The sequence below is a fragment of the Pygocentrus nattereri genome, chromosome 15 (genome assembly GCF_015220715.1).
Source record: "Pygocentrus nattereri isolate fPygNat1 chromosome 15, fPygNat1.pri, whole genome shotgun sequence".
Taxonomy (NCBI): domain Eukaryota; kingdom Metazoa; phylum Chordata; class Actinopteri; order Characiformes; family Serrasalmidae; genus Pygocentrus; species Pygocentrus nattereri.
In genome coordinates, this window is record NC_051225.1 from 23,771,917 (window position 1) to 23,790,757 (window position 18,841).

Genomic DNA, 18,841 nt, shown 5'->3' on the forward strand with positions numbered 1-18,841 from the left:
ATCGGCATAGTCCACTACAGCCCAGAACCCCTGAGCTCAAACGGTCCGCCAGCCTCAGCCTCCCAGTAGCTTGGATTACAGGCGCACGCCACCGCGCCCGGCGAGAGCAGAGCGGATCTGAAGAGCTTTTAAGCAGCAGACTGAAAACACTCACCCCCTCTGGTGGACGAAGTAGGAACTACGGACACTAGGAGACTCGTGCAGAGCACGCCGTCTGCTGTTTAACCATGGAATTAAACTTGACTGATCTACAAAGCAGTTTTAGCTTCTTTTCCGCATTTCTTTTTTTATATCAGGAATTCAGCTTGGACAAGTAACATTGTTATTAGCACTAGTACAACATAAACTTGGATTTTTGCAAGAGTTGAAACCTTACCTGGTAATGTTGAACTATATTTCCAACTAGAAAAAAAGCATTAAGATTATTTAGAATTCGATTTTTTACATTTTACAAGTTTTCACTTTATACTTTAAATATTAATACAAGATCACAACATAAACTATATAAGATTATACGCAATCTATGGTTCAACTTCAAGTTTTTGGTATCAAGAAACTGAAAGCTTAATGAGCTTGCCTTATGACTCTGCTTTCTTTGAACGCCCTCTAGTGTTTAAAACGAGCATTACAGCGACCGAGATTATATGTAATGTATCCTCATTGTACTTCTGTTACTGTTTCTTTTACCACAGGTTTAAAGCACACATGAGAGTCTAATTTCTGTACACGGTCTGTCTCAGCAGAAAAGCAGAAGAGCGGGTCCTCAGTCCCAAACAGACACTGTGTTGGCCAATGACGCGTCTCTGCGCCGAGTGTCTGAGCCAATCCGCGATTCCTCCCGTTCCATCGAACTGAATAAAAAAGTGAGAGGAAAAAGAGTGCTCTGTCTAACGGGACTCATCTCCATGGGCGATAGGCTGGCCAGTTAACCTCCTGAACGGATTTATTCATAAAACGAGTGAAGGTGAGGAGATTATTGTGGTGTACTCGGGATCGTTAGCCCTCAAGATAATAGCAGACCTCTCTGTCTTAAACTGGCGTGTCAGCTAGCGTTAAAAAGAGAACTGCAACTTAACCTAGCTAACCTAGCTAAAAGCTGTGTGATCCGAAAGCGCGCAAAGCAGTGTTTTTAGCCAGTATATTTCGACATAGAATAGCTCGTTTACGTACACGACATGTTTGGCCTATGTGAGCAGCTGACCTGCTAACATGAGATACGTTTTTAACGCTAACTACAGAAGAATAACAGAAATGTCCAGAGGCCAGCGACTAACAGCTTGTGCGGACAATGCCGCATATGCTGGGGAGTGGCTGAGCACCCCAAACAAACAGCACAGCTATGTTTCGGGGGGAGGGGGGTTATTTCATAAATATAGTTCAATATATTTTCATTTAATTTAACATAAATATAGTTCATTTAGAAGAGAGTTTTGGTTAAATATGCTAACATGTAAACCTATGTATGGTGTGCCCTGTCTTGCTCTAGTTCGACCACTTTATTACTGAGCTGCTCATTAAGTTTATCCAGGATGCTCATAAGAGTCTTTTAGTAAATTAGGAGAATTAGCATTGATTTGGTTATAGAGTGCTGTAAGAGGTAAGATGTAATATACATTTTCATTCGAGTGTTATAGCTAGAGATGTTATAGTTTCTTATGTTATTACTATAGATCTTATTGTAAGGGGGATATTCTGTTTTCCCCCCACAGATGCAGTTCATGCTGCTGTTCAGTCGCCAGGGCAAGCTGCGGCTGCAGAAATGGTATGTGCCCCTGTCTGACACCCAGAAGAAGAAGATTTCCCGCGAGGTGATACAGATGGTGCTGGCTCGCAAGCCCAAGATGTGCAGTTTCCTGGAGTGGAGGGATTTGAAAATCGTCTACAAGAGGTTAATACCATCATTAAATTCCATTATGTGGACTCCTGGTAAAGATGAGGGGGGAAAAAAGGTGATGAAAATGTCTTGGTGGTTAATTAGCTCAATTTTACACTGAAACACCAGAGCTTTTCCCTTTAATTGAATAGCATTTAGTCTAAGAAACTTTTAAAACCAGGGGGGGGACTTGTCATAGCAATTGATACCTCTGGAAATGAGAAATGTAATGAACAAAATGTAATTAATGCACTTACCTTTTAATATTTTACTTCTTGTTTCAAATCCACTTGAATGTTTTGAAACTAAGTGGTGATCCATGTCTTCCTGTTTCACTGGTGTATAAATGTCACAGAAACCAGATTTACCCAAGTCCAGTCCCTAATAGTGCAGACAATAGTGCAGTCGTGAAGTCCAGAAATGCACATGATTGCGAGGACAGCGAGGTTGTAGGGTGTCCAATTTCTCTTTTTGCTATTCAGAGGGGTGATCAGGTGCACCCTCTGTACTGCAGCCTTTTTTCCCCCCAATTCCTTGAGTTACAGGCAAGGACCAGTCACAGTGGATGGTTCTGTTTACAACTTTCTGACCAACATAGCAGAGAGGACGATATTCAGTCGGTTACTAATGTAACTCATTGAGTGGCATTATGCTGGTAATTTGGTAATCATGATGCAGATACTATAGATAAGCAAATTAGCTCATTAAAGCTACACCATGTGTAACACATGCAGAAGACCACAGGGCTTAGGGTGTCTTTGATACTCATCAACATGAGGAAGACCTTTTATAAAAATTAGGCATTGGTCATAACAAATAGCTACATTCCTGGCAGTACCATGTCCATATCCATTGTTATGGCAATAATTAAGAAGTTTAAACAACCAGAGCTTTAGTGAACTGGTGTGGATGAGGACCAATGTGTATTTTGCCCCCACACAGTGAGGAGAATGATTAGAGAGGCACAAACTTTAAAAACATTTTGTGGTCACCAAGTCTCCAAAACTGCAAGTAAACACCACCTCAATGCCAAACAATTTGGAAGTGTGCTAGAAAAAGGCATTTCTTTCATCTAACCACAAACATACATTTGTAAGTTTGCTAGATACTGCTGGAACTTTGACTTGTTCTCTAAGACAAAAATGGAGATTTTTGGCAAGAAACACTTAAGGGGGAGTCTAAAAGGAAGGTACTACAGAAGAAAATGTCCTCACTGCTAAGTATGCTGGAGGATTTGTGTATGTGTGTGTGGTATGGGGCTGTTTTTCCTTCCTTTAAGCCTTGCTAGGATACCCAGCATACTACACTAGAAGTACCAGGAGATTTTAACTGAAGATAAGACTGCCATTGCAGAGGTTGTGGCTGGATCTTCCAACAGGACAGTGATCCATACATGTATCCAGTTCTAAGCGAAAATTGTGAAGTTACTACATAATCAAGCTTTTGACATGGTCAGTTGAGCAGTTGTTTGAGGGGTGGACCATTTTCAACACAGCACTGACACTGACATGTTAGTGTGTGGTGCTGGTATGAATGTATTGAGTGCATCTTTTAATGGGGGTTTTTACACATGTCAATGCGAGGTTGAGTTGTCCACCAGCCAATGGTGGTTCTTGGATCAGAAGCTTTGCAAGTATGGCTGTCAAGTGCAGTTGAGTCTCTGACTTGAGTGTTTTTGATCATGTGGACGCTGAGTGGATATCATGTTGCCTGGGGACATAATTTTTGTTACAATAGCAACAAGCGTATCACATATTGGTCACAATCAGGTCAAGGTCAGAACAGACCTGTAGCTAACATGAATTGTCTGTGATATTGCTTATTTTGCACAGTGTTGTGGTCAGACCATAGACATATAAACAAATATAAACAGTGCAAGCATTTAACTGAATGCAGCATTTCACATGTTACTTGAAGTGCATTTGTACCTGTTCTGCAAGCTGCATTGTTTTTGTTTCAGATATGCCAGCCTTTATTTCTGCTGTGCTGTGGAAGATCAGGAGAATGAACTGATAACCCTTGAGATCATCCACAGATATGTAGAGCTGCTGGACAAGTATTTTGGCAGTGTGAGTTTTGTTTTATTTATTACAATGTCATACACTTGTTCCTAATGTTCAGCTGGTGGTTAATTTCCTTTTCTACTGAAATTTCAGTAATTTTTTTTCCTTTGCTTGTGGTGTGTGTGCATTTTTTCGTCCTGTGTCCCATTCAGGTTTGTGAACTGGACATAATCTTCAACTTTGAGAAAGCATACTACATTCTGGATGAGTTTATACTGGGTGGAGAAGCTCAGGAGACTTCAAAGAAGATCGTGTTGAAGGCCATTGAACAGGCAGATATGTTACAAGAGGTGAGGAAGGCTGCATACTGTATAGAAATATGTGTCCTTAGATGTTACAGCTTAGTGAGGTACACTATGTCCAAAAGTATCCAGACATGCCTTTAAGTCCACACTTGGGCCTACGGTTACTATACCCAATACCAAGCATGGGCTAAAAGGGTGTAAAGCCTCCCAGCATTGTGCTGTGCAGCAATGAAGCTGTGTTCTCTGGAGTGATGGAGCACCAAACTCAAAATGTACTGTTTGCCCATTAAGAAATGCTTTTTTTGTTACTTGATCCTCTAAGTAGGTCCCTTCTTGATTTCAGAAGAAACACAAGAAGCAAAGTTAAACTAGCATAAACCTCTGAGAAGCTCCTTGTAAAGGAGATGTTTATTTCTTCTTCATTGAAGTTGTTAAGTGGCCAATTCATTTAATAAATCTGACCATGTTCCAGATTCTCTTCTTTTGATGCCTGAGATTTCATTTTTGTCTGTTAAACAATGATCTTGGTGTAGAAGCTCAGAAACAAGCTGATTTTCATGAGATTTTAACACTTTCTTTTCAATACTGTTAGGGCCCCCTTTCTATCAATTGTATGGAGGCAGTTTTATCTGTGTAATACCTTTTTAATGTTTTATGTTTTTTTTTGTAATCATCATTTTATCATTTTATATATATCATCTTATCATTTTACTCTCTCTAAATGCCAGAAATCACTTACTCGTATGTGAATATATGTGACTGTCTGGATCTTTACGCTGTGTAAGTTTTGCCATTTCATTTACCTCCTACAGGAAGCAGAAGCACCACGCAGTGTCCTGGAGGAAATTGGACTCACATAGACCTTGTGATGTCTCCTTTGCCCAATAAGAAACACAAATTTCATGCTTTATTCTTTAAGCTGGTCCTCATTTACAGTATTTAGATGCATCAGTCACTAAACAGGTGTGTTGTCAACATCTTGTATCATAAAAATGACAGTGCCTGGATTTAGACAAATGTCCAAGGGAAATTACCATACTAACTTGTTTCTTAATGTCTTCATTTCATTCTTCAGGTTTCTTAGAACACTATCTGAAATTGTAGCTTTTAGTTTTCAGAGTCATTATGTGTATGACTGTGAGAAACCATAGACAATTGTTAACCTAGAACAATTCTGCTTGCTAATTTAGAACAGTTCTTCATTCATCACGTCATATTACCTCACATTGTGCCCTCCACTGCCTTAAAACTCACTTTCACAGTTGGTGTATTTGGCCAGCATCTTATGCAACTTGGTGGAAGTTGAATTCATTTATTTTATTTTTTTTTTGTGCTCAAAGGAGACTAATTGTATCTGTGTATAAAAAATGGAATCAAGTGTTGGGGGACCAAATATTCTTACACTGACTAGGAAAAAGGGAATAATATAAAGTGAACATAGAAAGCAAGGCAGGCTTCTAAGATTCTAAGAAGTATGGGACAAAAAGTCTTGAGTGACTTAGCCTTCAGTGGTCAGAATTATTTGGAAAAAAGTTACATATGTCAGTATTGCAAGAGACATTACTGATGAGACAATTTTCACCATGTACTGTGAGCATTATAGGTGAGAACTTGCATTGTGTTGTCAAGAAGGTATTTCATGCAAGATTGTCAGGTACCTAGGTAACCTAAAAGTCCTGCACAGTCTTTAGAGGTAAAGTTTTTTTTTTCACAGTGTTTGCAAAAGGATAATTCTGTTCAACCTTAATAGAGATGATGTACATTGTTGTCATTTTCCATTGTCTTATCATTATTGTGCACTGAAACAGCTCAAGAGAACACACTGACTTTTAAGCCATAATCCTAGACTGCCCAGTAGGATAATAGATAAGCAACATTGGGCAGTCTTACCTGTTGTCTAAAGTAAAATGTATACCTGCTAACTTCATGAAATACCCTCCAGGTTTCAGTTTATTTTACATGCCAAAGAACCTGCATCTTGCTTTAATCCTTTTTGTATCAATGGTATTCAGATTTCACTGTGATACACTATGTAGCCTATCTCTTGGAAGTACTAAGGTCCCTCAAAATAAAATGCAATTTTCTTAAGGTCAAATGTGATCAACCTTGTTTTTCCTTATTTGTACATCTTTGGTATAACCGATTCTCTTCTGATTTTGTAGCCAAGTGTAGTGAAGACTGGACAATAATACATTATGCTGTTTTGGCTTTGTACTCTAGATGCCTGGACTTGAAACTGAACAGTTATGTTAAAGGGCTGACCATAAGCTTTAATTTGAGGATACATACACTATATTTCCAAAAGTATTCCGTTGTCTGCCTTCACACACGTCGTCGCTCGACACTTGTTCGACCACCTAGCTTAAGTTTTATCCATGGTTTGTAAAATAAAACATTCAATTTGTTGAAAGAATTAAAAAGAATCAAACAAACTTAGAAACGAGTAGACTAAGAAATACGAGAAGACTCTTCAGAATTCAGAAGTGCAGGTCCTTTATTTCTTGAGCATGGAGAATGTTTTCCAAAGGCCGTTGGATGACACACCCAAATATACAGAATTTGTACACGTTTTATACCCTCGGTGAAGGTGGGGTGACATCGCCCCACCTCTTTTTTGTCATCTCCTGGTTTCACAAAACCACCATTATATTCAAATTGACCTTCAAATGTCTATCAAATAGGGTCTTGTGTGAACCATTATCTCCAAGTCTTGTCCGAATTCTTTTTAAAAAAAAACATTGTGCCCATGCTGGTACTTTTCCATCTCGGCTTTTTGGCCTTGAAAGGTTCACAAGTTCACTCAAAAGCATCTGTCTTCTCTCTTACGCCATACTTATTTTAGGGCACTCATTCCAATGTGCTTAGGCCTTATTTATGATCTAGCCTGTATAATACATGGTATTTTAATTTTGAGGATTTTTAATTTACATCACACATATGAAATTGAGTGACATCCCATTCCTAATCCATAGGGTTTAATATGATATCGGCCCACCCTTTGCAGCTATAACAGCTTCACCTCTTCTCAGAAGGCTTTCCACATGGTTTAGGAGTGTGTTTATGGGAATTTTTGTCCATTCTTCCAGAAGTGCATTTGTGAGATCAGACACTGTTGTTGGGTGAGAAGGCCTGACTCTGGTCACTGCTCTAATTCATCCCAAAGGTGTTCTGTCAGGTTGAGGTCAGGACTCTATGCAGGCTAGTCAAGGTCTTTCACACCTAACTCGCTCATACATGTCTTTATGGACCTTGCTTTGTGCACTGGTGCACAGTCATGTTGGAACAGGAAGGGGTCGTCCCCAAACTGTTCCCACAAAGTTGGGAGCATGAAATTGTCCAAAATCTCTTGGTCTGCTGAAGCATTAAGAGTTCCTTTCGCTGGAACTAAGGGGCCGAGCGCAACTCCTGAAAAACAAGCCCACACCGTAATCCCCCCTCCACCAAACTTTACACTTGGCACAATGCAGTCAGACAAGTATCGTTCTCCTGGCAACCACCAAACCTAGACTCGTCCATCGGATTGCCAGACGGAGAAGCGTGATTTGGTGGCGCTTTACACCACTACATTCGACGCTTTGTATTGAGCTTGGTGATGCAAGGCTTGGATCCAGCTGCTCGGCCATAGAAACCCATTCCATGAAGCTCTCTATGCACTGTTCTTGAGCTAATCTGAAGGCCACATGAAGTTTGGAGGTCTGTAGTGATTGACTCTGCAGAAAGTTGGCATTCTCTGCGCACTATGCACCTCGGCATCCGCTGACCGCATGCTGTCATTTTACATGGCCTACCACTTCATGGCTGAGTTGCTGTCATTCCCAATTGCTTCCACTTTGTTATAATACCACTGACAGTTGACTGTAGAATATTTAGTAGCAAGGAAATTTCACAACTGGACTTGTTGCACAGGTGGTGTCCTATGACGGAATTCACTGAGCTCCTGAGAGTGACCCATTGTTTCACAATTGTAGAAGTAGTCTGTATGCTTATAGGTGTTGGTTTTATATACCTGTGGCCATGGAAGCAATTGGAACACCTGAATTCAATTATTTTGATGGGTGACTGAATACTTTTGGAAATATAGTGTACATCTATATTGAGTGAACTGTATAGAAATTTCATCTTTCATGCATAATCTTCCCTTAACTTGGGGTTCAGGAGTTCATGCACAAGAACATGAGTTCATTTTTTATTTGCATCTTAAGTCAGTAAAGCAGGCCATCAGTCTGAGACTAGAAAAATCAATGACTGCTAAAACATTGCATTTAGCATTAAAAATTTAAGAGGCAAGAACACAGAGCTTACAAGATTTACAACTAGTGCTTCAAGACAAAGACTGTGGAGGTCTTCTTGTATCAGAGCAAACAAATGAGGAAAGTGTGGAGAGAAAAAAAGCAACTGCTCTTGTTCCAAAGCACACCACTTCATTTGTGAAACATGGTGGCATGGGCACGTATAGCTGTGAGTGGCTCACTTCTCTTTACTGATAATTTGACTGCTGTTTATATTGCTCAGATTCAACAAACTTAGTGGATGGTGCTTCCACTTGCACAATAGGCCTCCTTCACCAATATATACCCAAGTTCGTTCTTGAGAAAGGTCTTAAGAAAAAATCTACATCGGCTTCATGATGTGTTCTTAAAAGCACAGAATTGTTCACACCGTGGTGCTCAAGTGTGCATAGATTCAGTTCTTACTTAAGAACAAGTTCCAAATTAGAAAAAATGGTGAATGTCAGAAACAACATGAAGACTGCACAAGTGGGTTTTAAGAACAAATCTCTTATTAAGAGCAGTTAGTGAATGAGGCCCAATAACCTGAAGCATACTACCAAAGCAACTATGGAGTTTTTCTGTAACCAGAAAGTGTAATGATCTTGACTGGCCAAATCAATGATCTGAAGTGAAATCCACTGAACATGCATTTCAGTTACTGAAGGCAAAAAACACTAGACACAAGTGGGAACTGAAAATGGCTACATTACAAGTCTGGAAGACTGTCATTGGAGATGATACTCACCATTTGGTGACGCCTATAGACATTTACCCGAGGAAATCATTAACAAAGGATTTGCCACTGCCTACTAAACTATTTTATTTATTCTATTTGAAATCAGAACTGATCTTTAACTTGTTCATTTATGTCCCTGTTTTCATTTGAATTACAGAACAAAATGATTATCTTATCTTTCAATCTCTTCAGCATCTTTTGACAAGGTCACTGGGTACCAAGGGGTGGGGAAATATCATGTTTTACCTTCCCATCCCTCCATCCTCATCACACATCCCGATCATCAGAGAAAATGCTCAGCTAAGCTAGCTCAGAAATGCTCCCTAATACTGCACTTAACTTGTAAATACAACACAATAGGAAAATGTATTACCATTTCCAATTCACCTCGACTCTAGAATTTATATTTTAACTTCTTCAAATACATTTGGCTCCTTGAAAAGGGAGACCGAATAAAAAGGGTTTTTACTGCTATATGGTTCACGCAACATTCATAAATAGCCTCATATTACAGCGGATGTTCTACACTGTGACTTCATTTCAATATGCTTAGAGCCAGAACTGAAGCAACAGAAATTGTATCCCTGTCCAATTATATATGAACAGCACAATATATAAATAATCTCTAAAACATGTGGAGAAAAAGCATCCATCTAATTACTTCATAAAGATTTATCATATTACAAAACTCAGAAAACATTTGAAATCTAATAAAATAAACATTTATTTACACATTTGTAGACAGGCAAAGCAGTGTTAATCCCAAAGACACAAAGGCTTTGTAACTAAATAGTCACTGCTGCAGAAAAAACATGGAAATGAATTCATGTCTTTTCACATACAATCATCACCAACAAGTGTGTCAGTTTCAGCGTCGGCAGTTGGGACATCAGTTGTTGGTAGGTTTTCCTCTTCTAGCTGACAGGAGTTACTTGTGTGATCTGCATTATCTTCTTGGAGTGCTGTGAGGGGCACAGCAACTTTGCGGTCATCCCCAGGCATTTCTGTGCTCTGTTTGTCTTGGTTCTGTAGAGGCTCTTCATCCTCATCTTCATCTGTCTCTTTACCAGAACCAGCAGACGAGCTTCCACTGTGGGACCTGCTTCTCTTTCGCTTTTGTTTCTTTTTGCTTTTCTTCTTTTTCTTGCTCTTTTTGGAGCGTTTATGGCGATGTGAGGAAGTAATTTCATCAGTAGCTGCAGCATCACAACCATTTGGGCTTTTGCTCATACTTTTCCTGCTCTTTCTTTTAACGGACCCATTTTTATACTCTTGTCCAGGGCTGCTTGATTCTGACCTCCTAGAAGATCTCTTTCTTGAATCTGTGGGTGAATGGGGACCCCTGTCTCTGCTGCGTGACCTGCATCTCTCTCTACTTCTCCTGTATCGCTCACTGAAGGATCCTTGACCCCGTCTGAGTGAATATTGGGACCTCCGACTCTCTCTGCTTCTGCTACGACTCCTCCTCCTGTACCTCCCACGACTGCGGCTCCTCCTTTCACTTCGTCTGCGGTGAGACTGTTCAGGGCTGTAGCTACGTTGTGACGCCTTGTCCCTGCGATCCGAACGCCATCCTGTGAAGCCTCCACCACGTTCAGGGGACAAATGGAGGTCACGGTCCGCCTCCCAAAATTCATTACTTGGGTTCCGAAATACATGGAGGAAGTTGCAGTGTTTTCCCTTTGGACACTTCTGTCTGTCAAAAAGCCCTGAGACAAAAGATTTGTACCTATCAGGTTTAACCTGGCTTTATATAATAATAAGCCTTTTATTACAGAAATACCTTCAGTAAAAAGAGCAGAACTGAAGCGTTAGACCTTGTAAATACAAGTTGTAGATGGCTGAAGTTTTAAATGAATGTGATCTGTAACTCAGATTCTCAGACAACTAAAGCTAAATTAGCTTAAGCTAGATTTGCCTGTGTTTTCAATACAGCATGTACTTTATTCTTTTCAATACTGCTTCACACTGTCCACCAAACTGAAGGCTTTTCTTGCCATTTGAAACTAATAAAACATTTGTTTTATTTTTTCCAATATGTGAACCTCAGCAAATAAATGGAAATCATGCGCTAATATTTTTAGAAAAGTGTCACAATTAAGTTTGTTCACTGTAGAGGATGTCATTTCACTGCATATATCCATCCTAAATAACTGAGAAAAGAAACAATGGCAGTAGCAACCTGACTTCAAGGACATAAAAAGAACCCTGACGTTATGTTGGGCTTTTTTTTCTAAATAATTTACCACATATTGCAGTTTTCCATCTGGTCACAGGAGAGAACTCGCACTGTAGTTGCCTTCCTGCATACCACCGCCCATTAAACATAATAAAAGCTTCTTTGCACTGATCCTCCCTACACACACACACACACACACACACACACACATACATACACACAAAAACAAAAAAACATAAGATCTAAAACGCATCATCCACAGCATGTCTTTTTTAACAACAGACATTTGGCCTATTATTTTTTCAATCTAGCAATCTGCAAAAGACCTACAAGCATGCCCCCTATCATTCAACTATCATTCTTACTTACGTGTCATACTGTACATAAACGTTTCCTCTCAAGTGAGGCTCAAAGTTGCAGCTCACCTAAAACAATGTGAAACATAGTTTAATGTTATGTGCCCCATACTGTCCTGGTTTTCACCAAATACTTTTAAGGTTTTGTTACCTTGAACTGCACAACTTTCCCAGCATTCCTGAACTCAGGTAGTACATCTTCATAGAAGTCCACAAACTGCTGGTATACTTCTTCCTCACTGTACTCTAAACTAGCGTCTGTGTCGTAGTCGTCACGCTTACTCTGCTCCATCCCAAATGTCACAAACATGCTCCGGACCATCAAAGTGCTGCTTGAAATTGGATGATCGTGCTTTCGAGAGCACCTGTCCATAACAGACCAAATGGTCAGGTTAACTTTGCTGTTTCACAAATAAATACCACTTTGTCACAAAAATATATCCCACCTGTCTCCAAATCTGCAAGCTCCAGTTTTAAGGAAGAAGGGACAGTTTGCCCTGTCCTTTTCTGTGCCATAATCCACTGGTGCATCAGGGTTTTTCCAGGAACCTCCATTTTCCAGCTGCCCAAACAGCACCCAATCAAAAATAAGCATACAGATTGAATATGTACAAATATACTAGCTATTCACATTTTCTTACAAAGGTACTCACTGATACCTGGCTTTCTGCTTGGTCCAACATTTTCTGTACAGCTTCCTACAAATGGTGCAAACACAGTATGGCTGATGAAAACCTGCAGTGAGCTAGCACATATCTGTTAGAATTAGTTAAGACCACAGGATCAAGTGTGAATTTGTAACTGAAGATGTATACAGAAAATACATTGTAAATCATATTAAACAATCTTTCTTCTACAACACTTTTAAGACTATTTAAATGTTAAACGTTATCAAAAGATACATTTTCTCTTCTGTGGAAGAAGACAACCGTAGGCTTGTCACATTTTCTTTTGTGTGCATCTTAGTTAAGGAATACCATGAAAAAAGCATTGTGTAAGACAATAAAAACAATTTAACAGAGTAAAACAACTGGCAGCATACTCACATGAACCCAGCCATATTTCAACTAAATGGTAACCAATAATATCTCTTGAGCAATTACCACTGAGACTTAGAGTCTTTCTGTTATAAACATAACTAATAATTATAATTACATGACTCAATGACATTACAGTGATACGCAACAGCGGTGTAACTGTATTTTCAATTCAGTAGACACCGTACTGAAATTGCTTAAACTAACACGTAGTATAGGTGATTAATTATTGAATATGTTCAGTGATGTGAATATAAAAGCATGGAGTGAGAGGATATATGGATATCAGCCTCTTTCACTTTATCCTCCGAATGCAGGGATCACCTCTCTGTCTCTCTTCTCCTGCTGCTTCTGCTCCCGCTCCTCTCTTTCCTTTCTTTGCTGTTCCTCCCATTCCTCCCTGATTCTCTTCTGCAGTTGTTGAAATAAAATCCATTGCAGATGAAAAAATTTGATTTTAGGAATTAGAAATGAAAGAATGAAAGAAGTTGCTAAAAGTTTCTAAAACCCTCCCCTTACCTCCTCTTCCTCCTTTCTCCTTCTAGCAACCTCTTCTTTCTCTTGCTTTAGCCTGAACTCCTCCTGAGCGATCCTTTCCCTCTCCAGCCATTCCTGGTGTAAACGGTGCCTGATTTGGTAAAACAGAACCTTTCAGCAATACATTAAATTTATTGACACTTTATGACCGCAAACATGGACACATTCAGCCTACCTTTCCTCTTCATCCTTGTCATCACCACAATCATAATCATCATCATGGTCTTGATCAATTCCAGACTGAACAGCTGTACAAGAACAGTAAGAGAAATGATGATCAAACTGTTACCATACTTTGATAATCATACAAAACATTACTAACAAATGTTATTAAAACACACATTTTCTATAGCATCTTTAAGACTACAGAACCTTCAGAGTAGTAGCTGGGTTTCTGTGATCTTAAAGGTGCATTCCACTGATTATTCAATAATGAAGGGTTAGGAGTCTTGCCCAAACACTCTTACTGGTAGAACCTGGTGCTTTTGCCTGAGTGGGAATACATTCATGGAGAAGTACATGCAGAGCTTTGTAAAGGAAAAGAATAAAAATAAAAATGCTTTTTTTTTTATTTTATTATTAATTTACCTCAATTCCCATTATCAGGACTGCATATAAAACTTAAAAGATGTGCGTGTAGCTTAAAGGGAAACTGCACTGATTTTACAAACCTTACACACAATCAAAGGTTAAGATGTAAACAAAGTCATTCAGAGTAATCTGATGTGAAATGCTCCGTTGTAGAGAAACTTGTCAAGTCAGAATTGCTCACAGTCGTGGTAACAGGAACCAGATGTCCACCTCTAAAACCACCCTCACTTAATGTTATGCAGCAGGGTACATGCAGGGTGTTGTAAGGCAAAAGAATCCCCAAACTTATTTTTTCAGATTGATGACTATTTTACCATTATTCACATTACATATAAAAACTCCCAAAACATATCTAGGTTCACTGCTGGTTTTAGATCCATACAGTTTTTATGCATAAAACGGCTATGTTTGTATTGTGGACATGGCTATTCCTGGACACATTATAAAGACATCAGAATCTGCACGTTTCTCTACAATTAACCTTTTCACATCAAACCACTCCGCATTACTCTGTTTACATCTCGAGGATTGAATTAGTCAAACATTGTGAAGAAATGGTAGAATTCTCCTTTAACTGGCCATTTTCGATAACGAGAAAATAGCGGTTTTCGTTGCAATTATTGGTTCCTCCTGCCACCACTGCAGAAAATCCCAATCATAAAGTTTTTCTGCAATGTAAACTACCATCACACCATACACAAAAGAAAACGCCATATCGGTGGAATTCCCCTTTAATTACATGGTATGAATGAGAATTAAGTTATCCTACACAATCTGAGTTTAGCAAGAGCTTGACGTTTTCTTTTTCTTCTGCCTCTCTTCAACAAGGCCCGTCGCTGTTTTCCACTGAACAGATTTTTTGAACGCATTGAAAGAGAAAACAGAGAATGTTTACATCACTCTAACAAGATATATAACTGCGTTCCGTCACTACAGAAGAGTAAGCAGCTGAAATACATAGATATAAAAACACAAGCCTCAATAGTTCCAAAAACATTTAAATACTTGAACCACATGGTGCGAAACTAACGAGGCTGAAGTTGGCTTATCGTAATCTTCCCGTTCCACCTTACATGGTGAAGCACTTACATTCTGGCGCCAGAATCTGACTGCTGCACCATTTTAAAAAAGGCAATTATTCGATCAAGAAGCTGGTGAATAAAAGCCAACTTAAGCTTCGTGCGAGACTAAGCTATCTGAAATAATACTGACAGAATGCCTAAGCTAGCTTAGCCACCACTCACAAACAAACCTCGGCGGTGCAGCCTGAGGCGGCTGGGTTAGCGTCGCAATTTCAGACTCTACGGATTGAATTGCAGAAGTTTCGTTCAAAAAATGGCATGAATCGGTTGACAACATTTTATCACATTTTTTGGGAGTTTCGCTAGGCGCTGACGCAAGTTTATAGACGACCTGTATAGAGACAAATGGAGCTATATCCCTCTGTTAGCTTAGCTCGGAAATTTTGCACATCGATGACGGGTGGGCGGTTCATGTTCTGTCGCTCTGTAATGACGTACGTCTCGGCTACAGCTCCTACTGGGCGAGAGTCACGGCGTTTCTGCCCTCGTCGAATGGAAGAAGGGAAAAAGTGGTCCACGCTGGGAAGTAGTTAAAAAATAGTGCGCTTTGGGTTGTAGGTAACCTGCATTGAGACATTAAATCTTTCTGCAGCTCTCCGTTCCGCTGGGGACGCTCGGAAATGGCAGACAAAGAAGGTAACACTGTTGCAGGAGTGACCAGTTAGCATGCTTTGTTTGCTAGCGGCGTTGGTGGCTAACTGGGTTAGCTCACCAGTTTTGGCGCCGCGGGTGTTAACCTAGCTCACAGTGGCACAGCAACGGCTATACTAACGAGACACATTACTCACATACATGGAGATGAACAGTATAATGTTTCTCATGTTTGTATGCATTATAGCAGTTAATGTTCACGCTAGTCGGTAGCTATAAACTGTTTATAACGTTATCGGTGGAAGCGACAATGACAGACGATCAGTTAACGTTTGCTAGGAAATGGTATGAAGTCTGATCAGAATCAGGCTAGTCAAAGTTTGTGTTCAGTATGAAGACTTCTCTGCTTTTTCACTGTCCTAAAATACTCAGTAATGTATTCCATTACAATATATAGAAGTAATCATATTTACAGTACATTTAGAATGCATCTCCACAATGCACATGGGAAAAACCTTTTTGCTGTCACACGGTTCCTCTCTGTGGGTAGTTTTCTTTCTGTAATTCCAGAAATGAACTCATTTATATGAAGTTATGAAATTCTCAACATTTTTTCTGTCTCTCACTGCTGCTTCAGTAAGTTAATCCCCTGAGCAGGAGTTTGATCACCCCTCAAAAGAGCGCAGTAATGCTGAAATGAATAACGTATCATCATATTGATTTATCGGTCTACTCGGGCTTTAGGAGGAACCCGAGTGTTTGTAAGGAGACCATTGAGTTCCTCTTTAAAATTCCATCTAACAAGAATGTTTGTTACATGCCATGAGAGAATTTTAAAATAGGTGCTAATCATTTGTTGATGGTGTTTCTTTCGACGATGTATGGGTTTCTATTTAGTTGGTAAGTATAATTTTAAAGTCTTCCTAAATCATGAAACATAACTGTGTTGTGAATACCTTTTACAAAAAGTAACTCGTACTGAATATAGACAATTAATCTCCAGTGTGAATACATATTCAAAATATTTGTATACCATTACAACCCTGTTTATTTCAGGGTAATCTTGAAAACATTAAGATGATTATGATATGACTAGAAGGCATATAAAGTGGTGAATGACTGAACATTGAACATCTAAGTTGATTGTTTGATGTAGCTGAGCTGCACATTTCTTTCTCTCTAAATGTACTTGGGATTCAAATCTCCATACTGTAGTAATGTAGATTTTTTTTGTGAAATGGTTAGATCTTGAAAATATATTTATTAATTAAGCAGTGAATAGTATAAAATAGTTTTTATTAGTTTTGCTACTTTAAAACCATACAGAAGCACACTGAGTTTCATTAGCAACACTAAGTGGAAGGGAACTAAAATGGAGGGCTGGGGTCCAGCAGAGTTTGGTGATCTCCCCCCCTAACTCTTCTGTTAATTGTGGGGAAATCATAAAAAAAATCTGTGACAGTGTGCATTACATAGTATGGACTTTATATTAAACATGCCACATAAACAGTCATTCAGACAACAGCTTTCTCAAGCATGCCTATTTTTGCTGTTCTCTATGGTACAATGTTCACTTTGTGTGAAAACAAACTTTGTGCTTTCAACCTCCTCATTAAAGTTGAAAAAATTGTGCTGAGTGCCCAGGACAGCCAACAGACCTCATCCACCACTGACCAGTCAGTATCAGGGATGGTCTCTAGTTGCTTATCCAATGTGCAAGAAAGCTATGACTGTTTTCAAATATCCTGAGCTATAAAAAAAGTAATGATTTGTATGAATATTACAATTTATACCATGTACTGTAATTGACACAAAGATTGCAACAATGTGAACATGAAAAATGGCTTTCCATTTATTATAATATTTGTCAATCCATTGTCTCTCAAACAATGCTTTCATGTTTATTTGCTTGTCAGTCAACCATATTAACTCTCCCTGTTTTTTTAAGCACAAGATACGATATGTTTTGTATTCAGAAAGCCACCGTAGTGATCAGCACCAATCAGTATCTCACTTCTCCAACTCCCAGCTCTAGTGTTGTTTGACAACATAAAGTCATCATTTCCCTCATGGTGAATACCACAAAGGCTGTGATCTGCAGTGTCACTCTAAATATATCTTTCTTTTTTCATCTTTCCATGCAGTGTATGACGATGCTGTAGAAGAACGTGTCATTAACGAAGAATATAAAATATGGAAGAAAAATACACCTTTTCTCTATGACTTGGTCATGACGCATGCACTTGAATGGCCAAGTTTAACGGTGCAGTGGTTGCCTGATGTGAACAGGTAACCTGTCTACTCTGCTGTCCTAAGTGTGTTGAATGATTTCGTAGTTAAATCATTTTTTTGTTTAACATTTCTCAGTTACAGTCCAGGGCTCTTTGTAACTGCAAGCAATTGACCAGCTCAAATGTAGTTTTGCTCTACATGTCTTATGTTTAGGCCAGAGGGAAAGGACTATGCAGTTCACCGACTGGTATTGGGTACACACACCTCTGATGAGCAGAACCACTTGGTTATCGCCAGTGTTCAGATGCCCAACGACGATGCTCAGTTTGATGCCTCACATTACGACAGCGAAAAAGGAGGTTTGTTGTTTAAACAGTTGTATACATTTTATTAACTGAATTGCTTTTTCAGATACTGAATGGCTTTGTTGTTTTTCTTTTCAGCAGGTACGTTCATTTGCGGAATTTTTGGTGGATAGAAGTGGAGCTGGTGCTGTTATGTATGAAGCATGGTATCATCCCTGTGCTGAGTGCATATGCTAAGAACAAATCTCTCTTTCTTATTTGATGTATTAAACTGATTTGTTTATTAATAGAGTCTCAATTGCCAACACATATTAACCAGAATATAAACATTTATCATTCATCACACAATGTGCTACTGTGTCGCTCCTCAGAGTTTGGGGGATTTGGGTCTGTGAGTGGCAAAATTGAGATCGAAATTAAGATCAATCATGAGGGAGAGGTGAACAGAGCCAGGTACATGCCACAGAACCCCTGCATTATCGCCACAAAGACACCTACATCAGATGTGCTGGTCTTTGACTACACTAAACACCCATCCAAACCAGGTGAGTCAAAGATCATTCTTAAGTTCACTGTCACTAACACTGTATGTTAAACATCTAAGAATATACTTGTAATACCAATTCAGAGGTATGTTGTTATGTCCAACTGTAGACCCCAGCGGTGAGTGCAGTCCGGACCTGAGATTGAGGGGGCATCAGAAGGAGGGCTACGGTTTGTCCTGGAACCCCTCCCTTAGTGGA

At 39.3% G+C, this 18,841-nt stretch overlaps 3 protein-coding genes across 4 annotated transcripts in view; 2 read left to right on the forward strand and 1 right to left on the reverse strand.

The window, feature by feature from the left end:
* Positions 1–763: 763 nt before the first annotated feature.
* Positions 764–6,281, forward strand: ap1s2 (adaptor related protein complex 1 subunit sigma 2). The gene is made up of 5 exons (XM_017716622.2): positions 764–964; positions 1,710–1,888; positions 3,834–3,942; positions 4,089–4,226; positions 4,994–6,281. The coding sequence occupies exons 2-5, from the start codon at positions 1,710–1,712 to the stop codon at positions 5,039–5,041; spliced, it is 474 nt and encodes a 157-aa protein (XP_017572111.1). The 5' UTR covers positions 764–964; the 3' UTR covers positions 5,042–6,281.
* A 3,606-nt stretch (positions 6,282–9,887) lies between these two features.
* zrsr2 (zinc finger (CCCH type), RNA-binding motif and serine/arginine rich 2) lies at positions 9,888–15,383 on the reverse strand. The gene is made up of 11 exons (XM_017716618.2): positions 15,141–15,383; positions 14,658–14,734; positions 13,473–13,545; positions 13,280–13,388; positions 13,085–13,171; positions 12,383–12,421; positions 12,170–12,285; positions 11,875–12,088; positions 11,737–11,792; positions 11,435–11,544; positions 9,888–10,897 (listed from the first exon to the last, which is right to left on the reverse strand). The coding sequence occupies exons 1-11, from the start codon at positions 15,245–15,247 to the stop codon at positions 10,023–10,025; spliced, it is 1,863 nt and encodes a 620-aa protein (XP_017572107.1). The 5' UTR covers positions 15,248–15,383; the 3' UTR covers positions 9,888–10,022.
* Positions 15,384–15,452: 69 nt separating this feature from the next.
* rbb4l (retinoblastoma binding protein 4, like) overlaps positions 15,453–18,841 on the forward strand; it is a 7,912-nt gene continuing 4,523 nt past the window's right edge. The window contains exons 1-5 of one of the 2 annotated variants that reach the window (XM_017716619.2): positions 15,453–15,606; positions 17,706–17,850; positions 18,007–18,152; positions 18,467–18,643; positions 18,753–18,841. The exon at positions 18,753–18,841 is cut by the window's right edge and continues 27 nt beyond it. In XM_017716619.2, the coding sequence (XP_017572108.1) occupies positions 15,591–15,606; positions 17,706–17,850; positions 18,007–18,152; positions 18,467–18,643; positions 18,753–18,841 (573 nt within the window). In that variant the 5' untranslated portion in view covers positions 15,453–15,590. The remainder of the gene's footprint in view (positions 15,607–17,705; positions 17,851–18,006; positions 18,153–18,466; positions 18,644–18,752) is intronic. The other variant, XM_017716620.2, reaches the window with a different exon arrangement.

Bases quoted from the DNA above. Each gene is read 5' to 3' on its own strand.
- ap1s2 (XM_017716622.2), top strand. From the start codon at position 1,710: ATGCAGTTCATGCTGCTGTTCAGTCGCCAGGGCAAGCTGCGGCTGCAG. The intron at 1,889-3,833 runs GTTAATACCATC...TTTTTGTTTCAG, and splicing joins TTGAAAATCGTCTACAAGAG to ATATGCCAGCCTTTATTTCT. The intron at 4,227-4,993 runs GTGAGGAAGGCT...TACCTCCTACAG, and splicing joins AGGCAGATATGTTACAAGAG to GAAGCAGAAGCACCACGCAG.
- zrsr2 (XM_017716618.2), bottom strand. From the start codon at position 15,247: ATGTTGTCAACCGATTCATGCCATTTTTTGAACGAAACTTCTGCAATT. The intron at 13,172-13,279 runs GTAAGGGGAGGG...CAACAACTGCAG, and splicing joins GGAGAAAGGAGGAAGAGGAG to AAGAGAATCAGGGAGGAATG. The intron at 12,089-12,169 runs GTGGGATATATT...TGTTATGGACAG, and splicing joins GCTTGCAGATTTGGAGACAG to GTGCTCTCGAAAGCACGATC.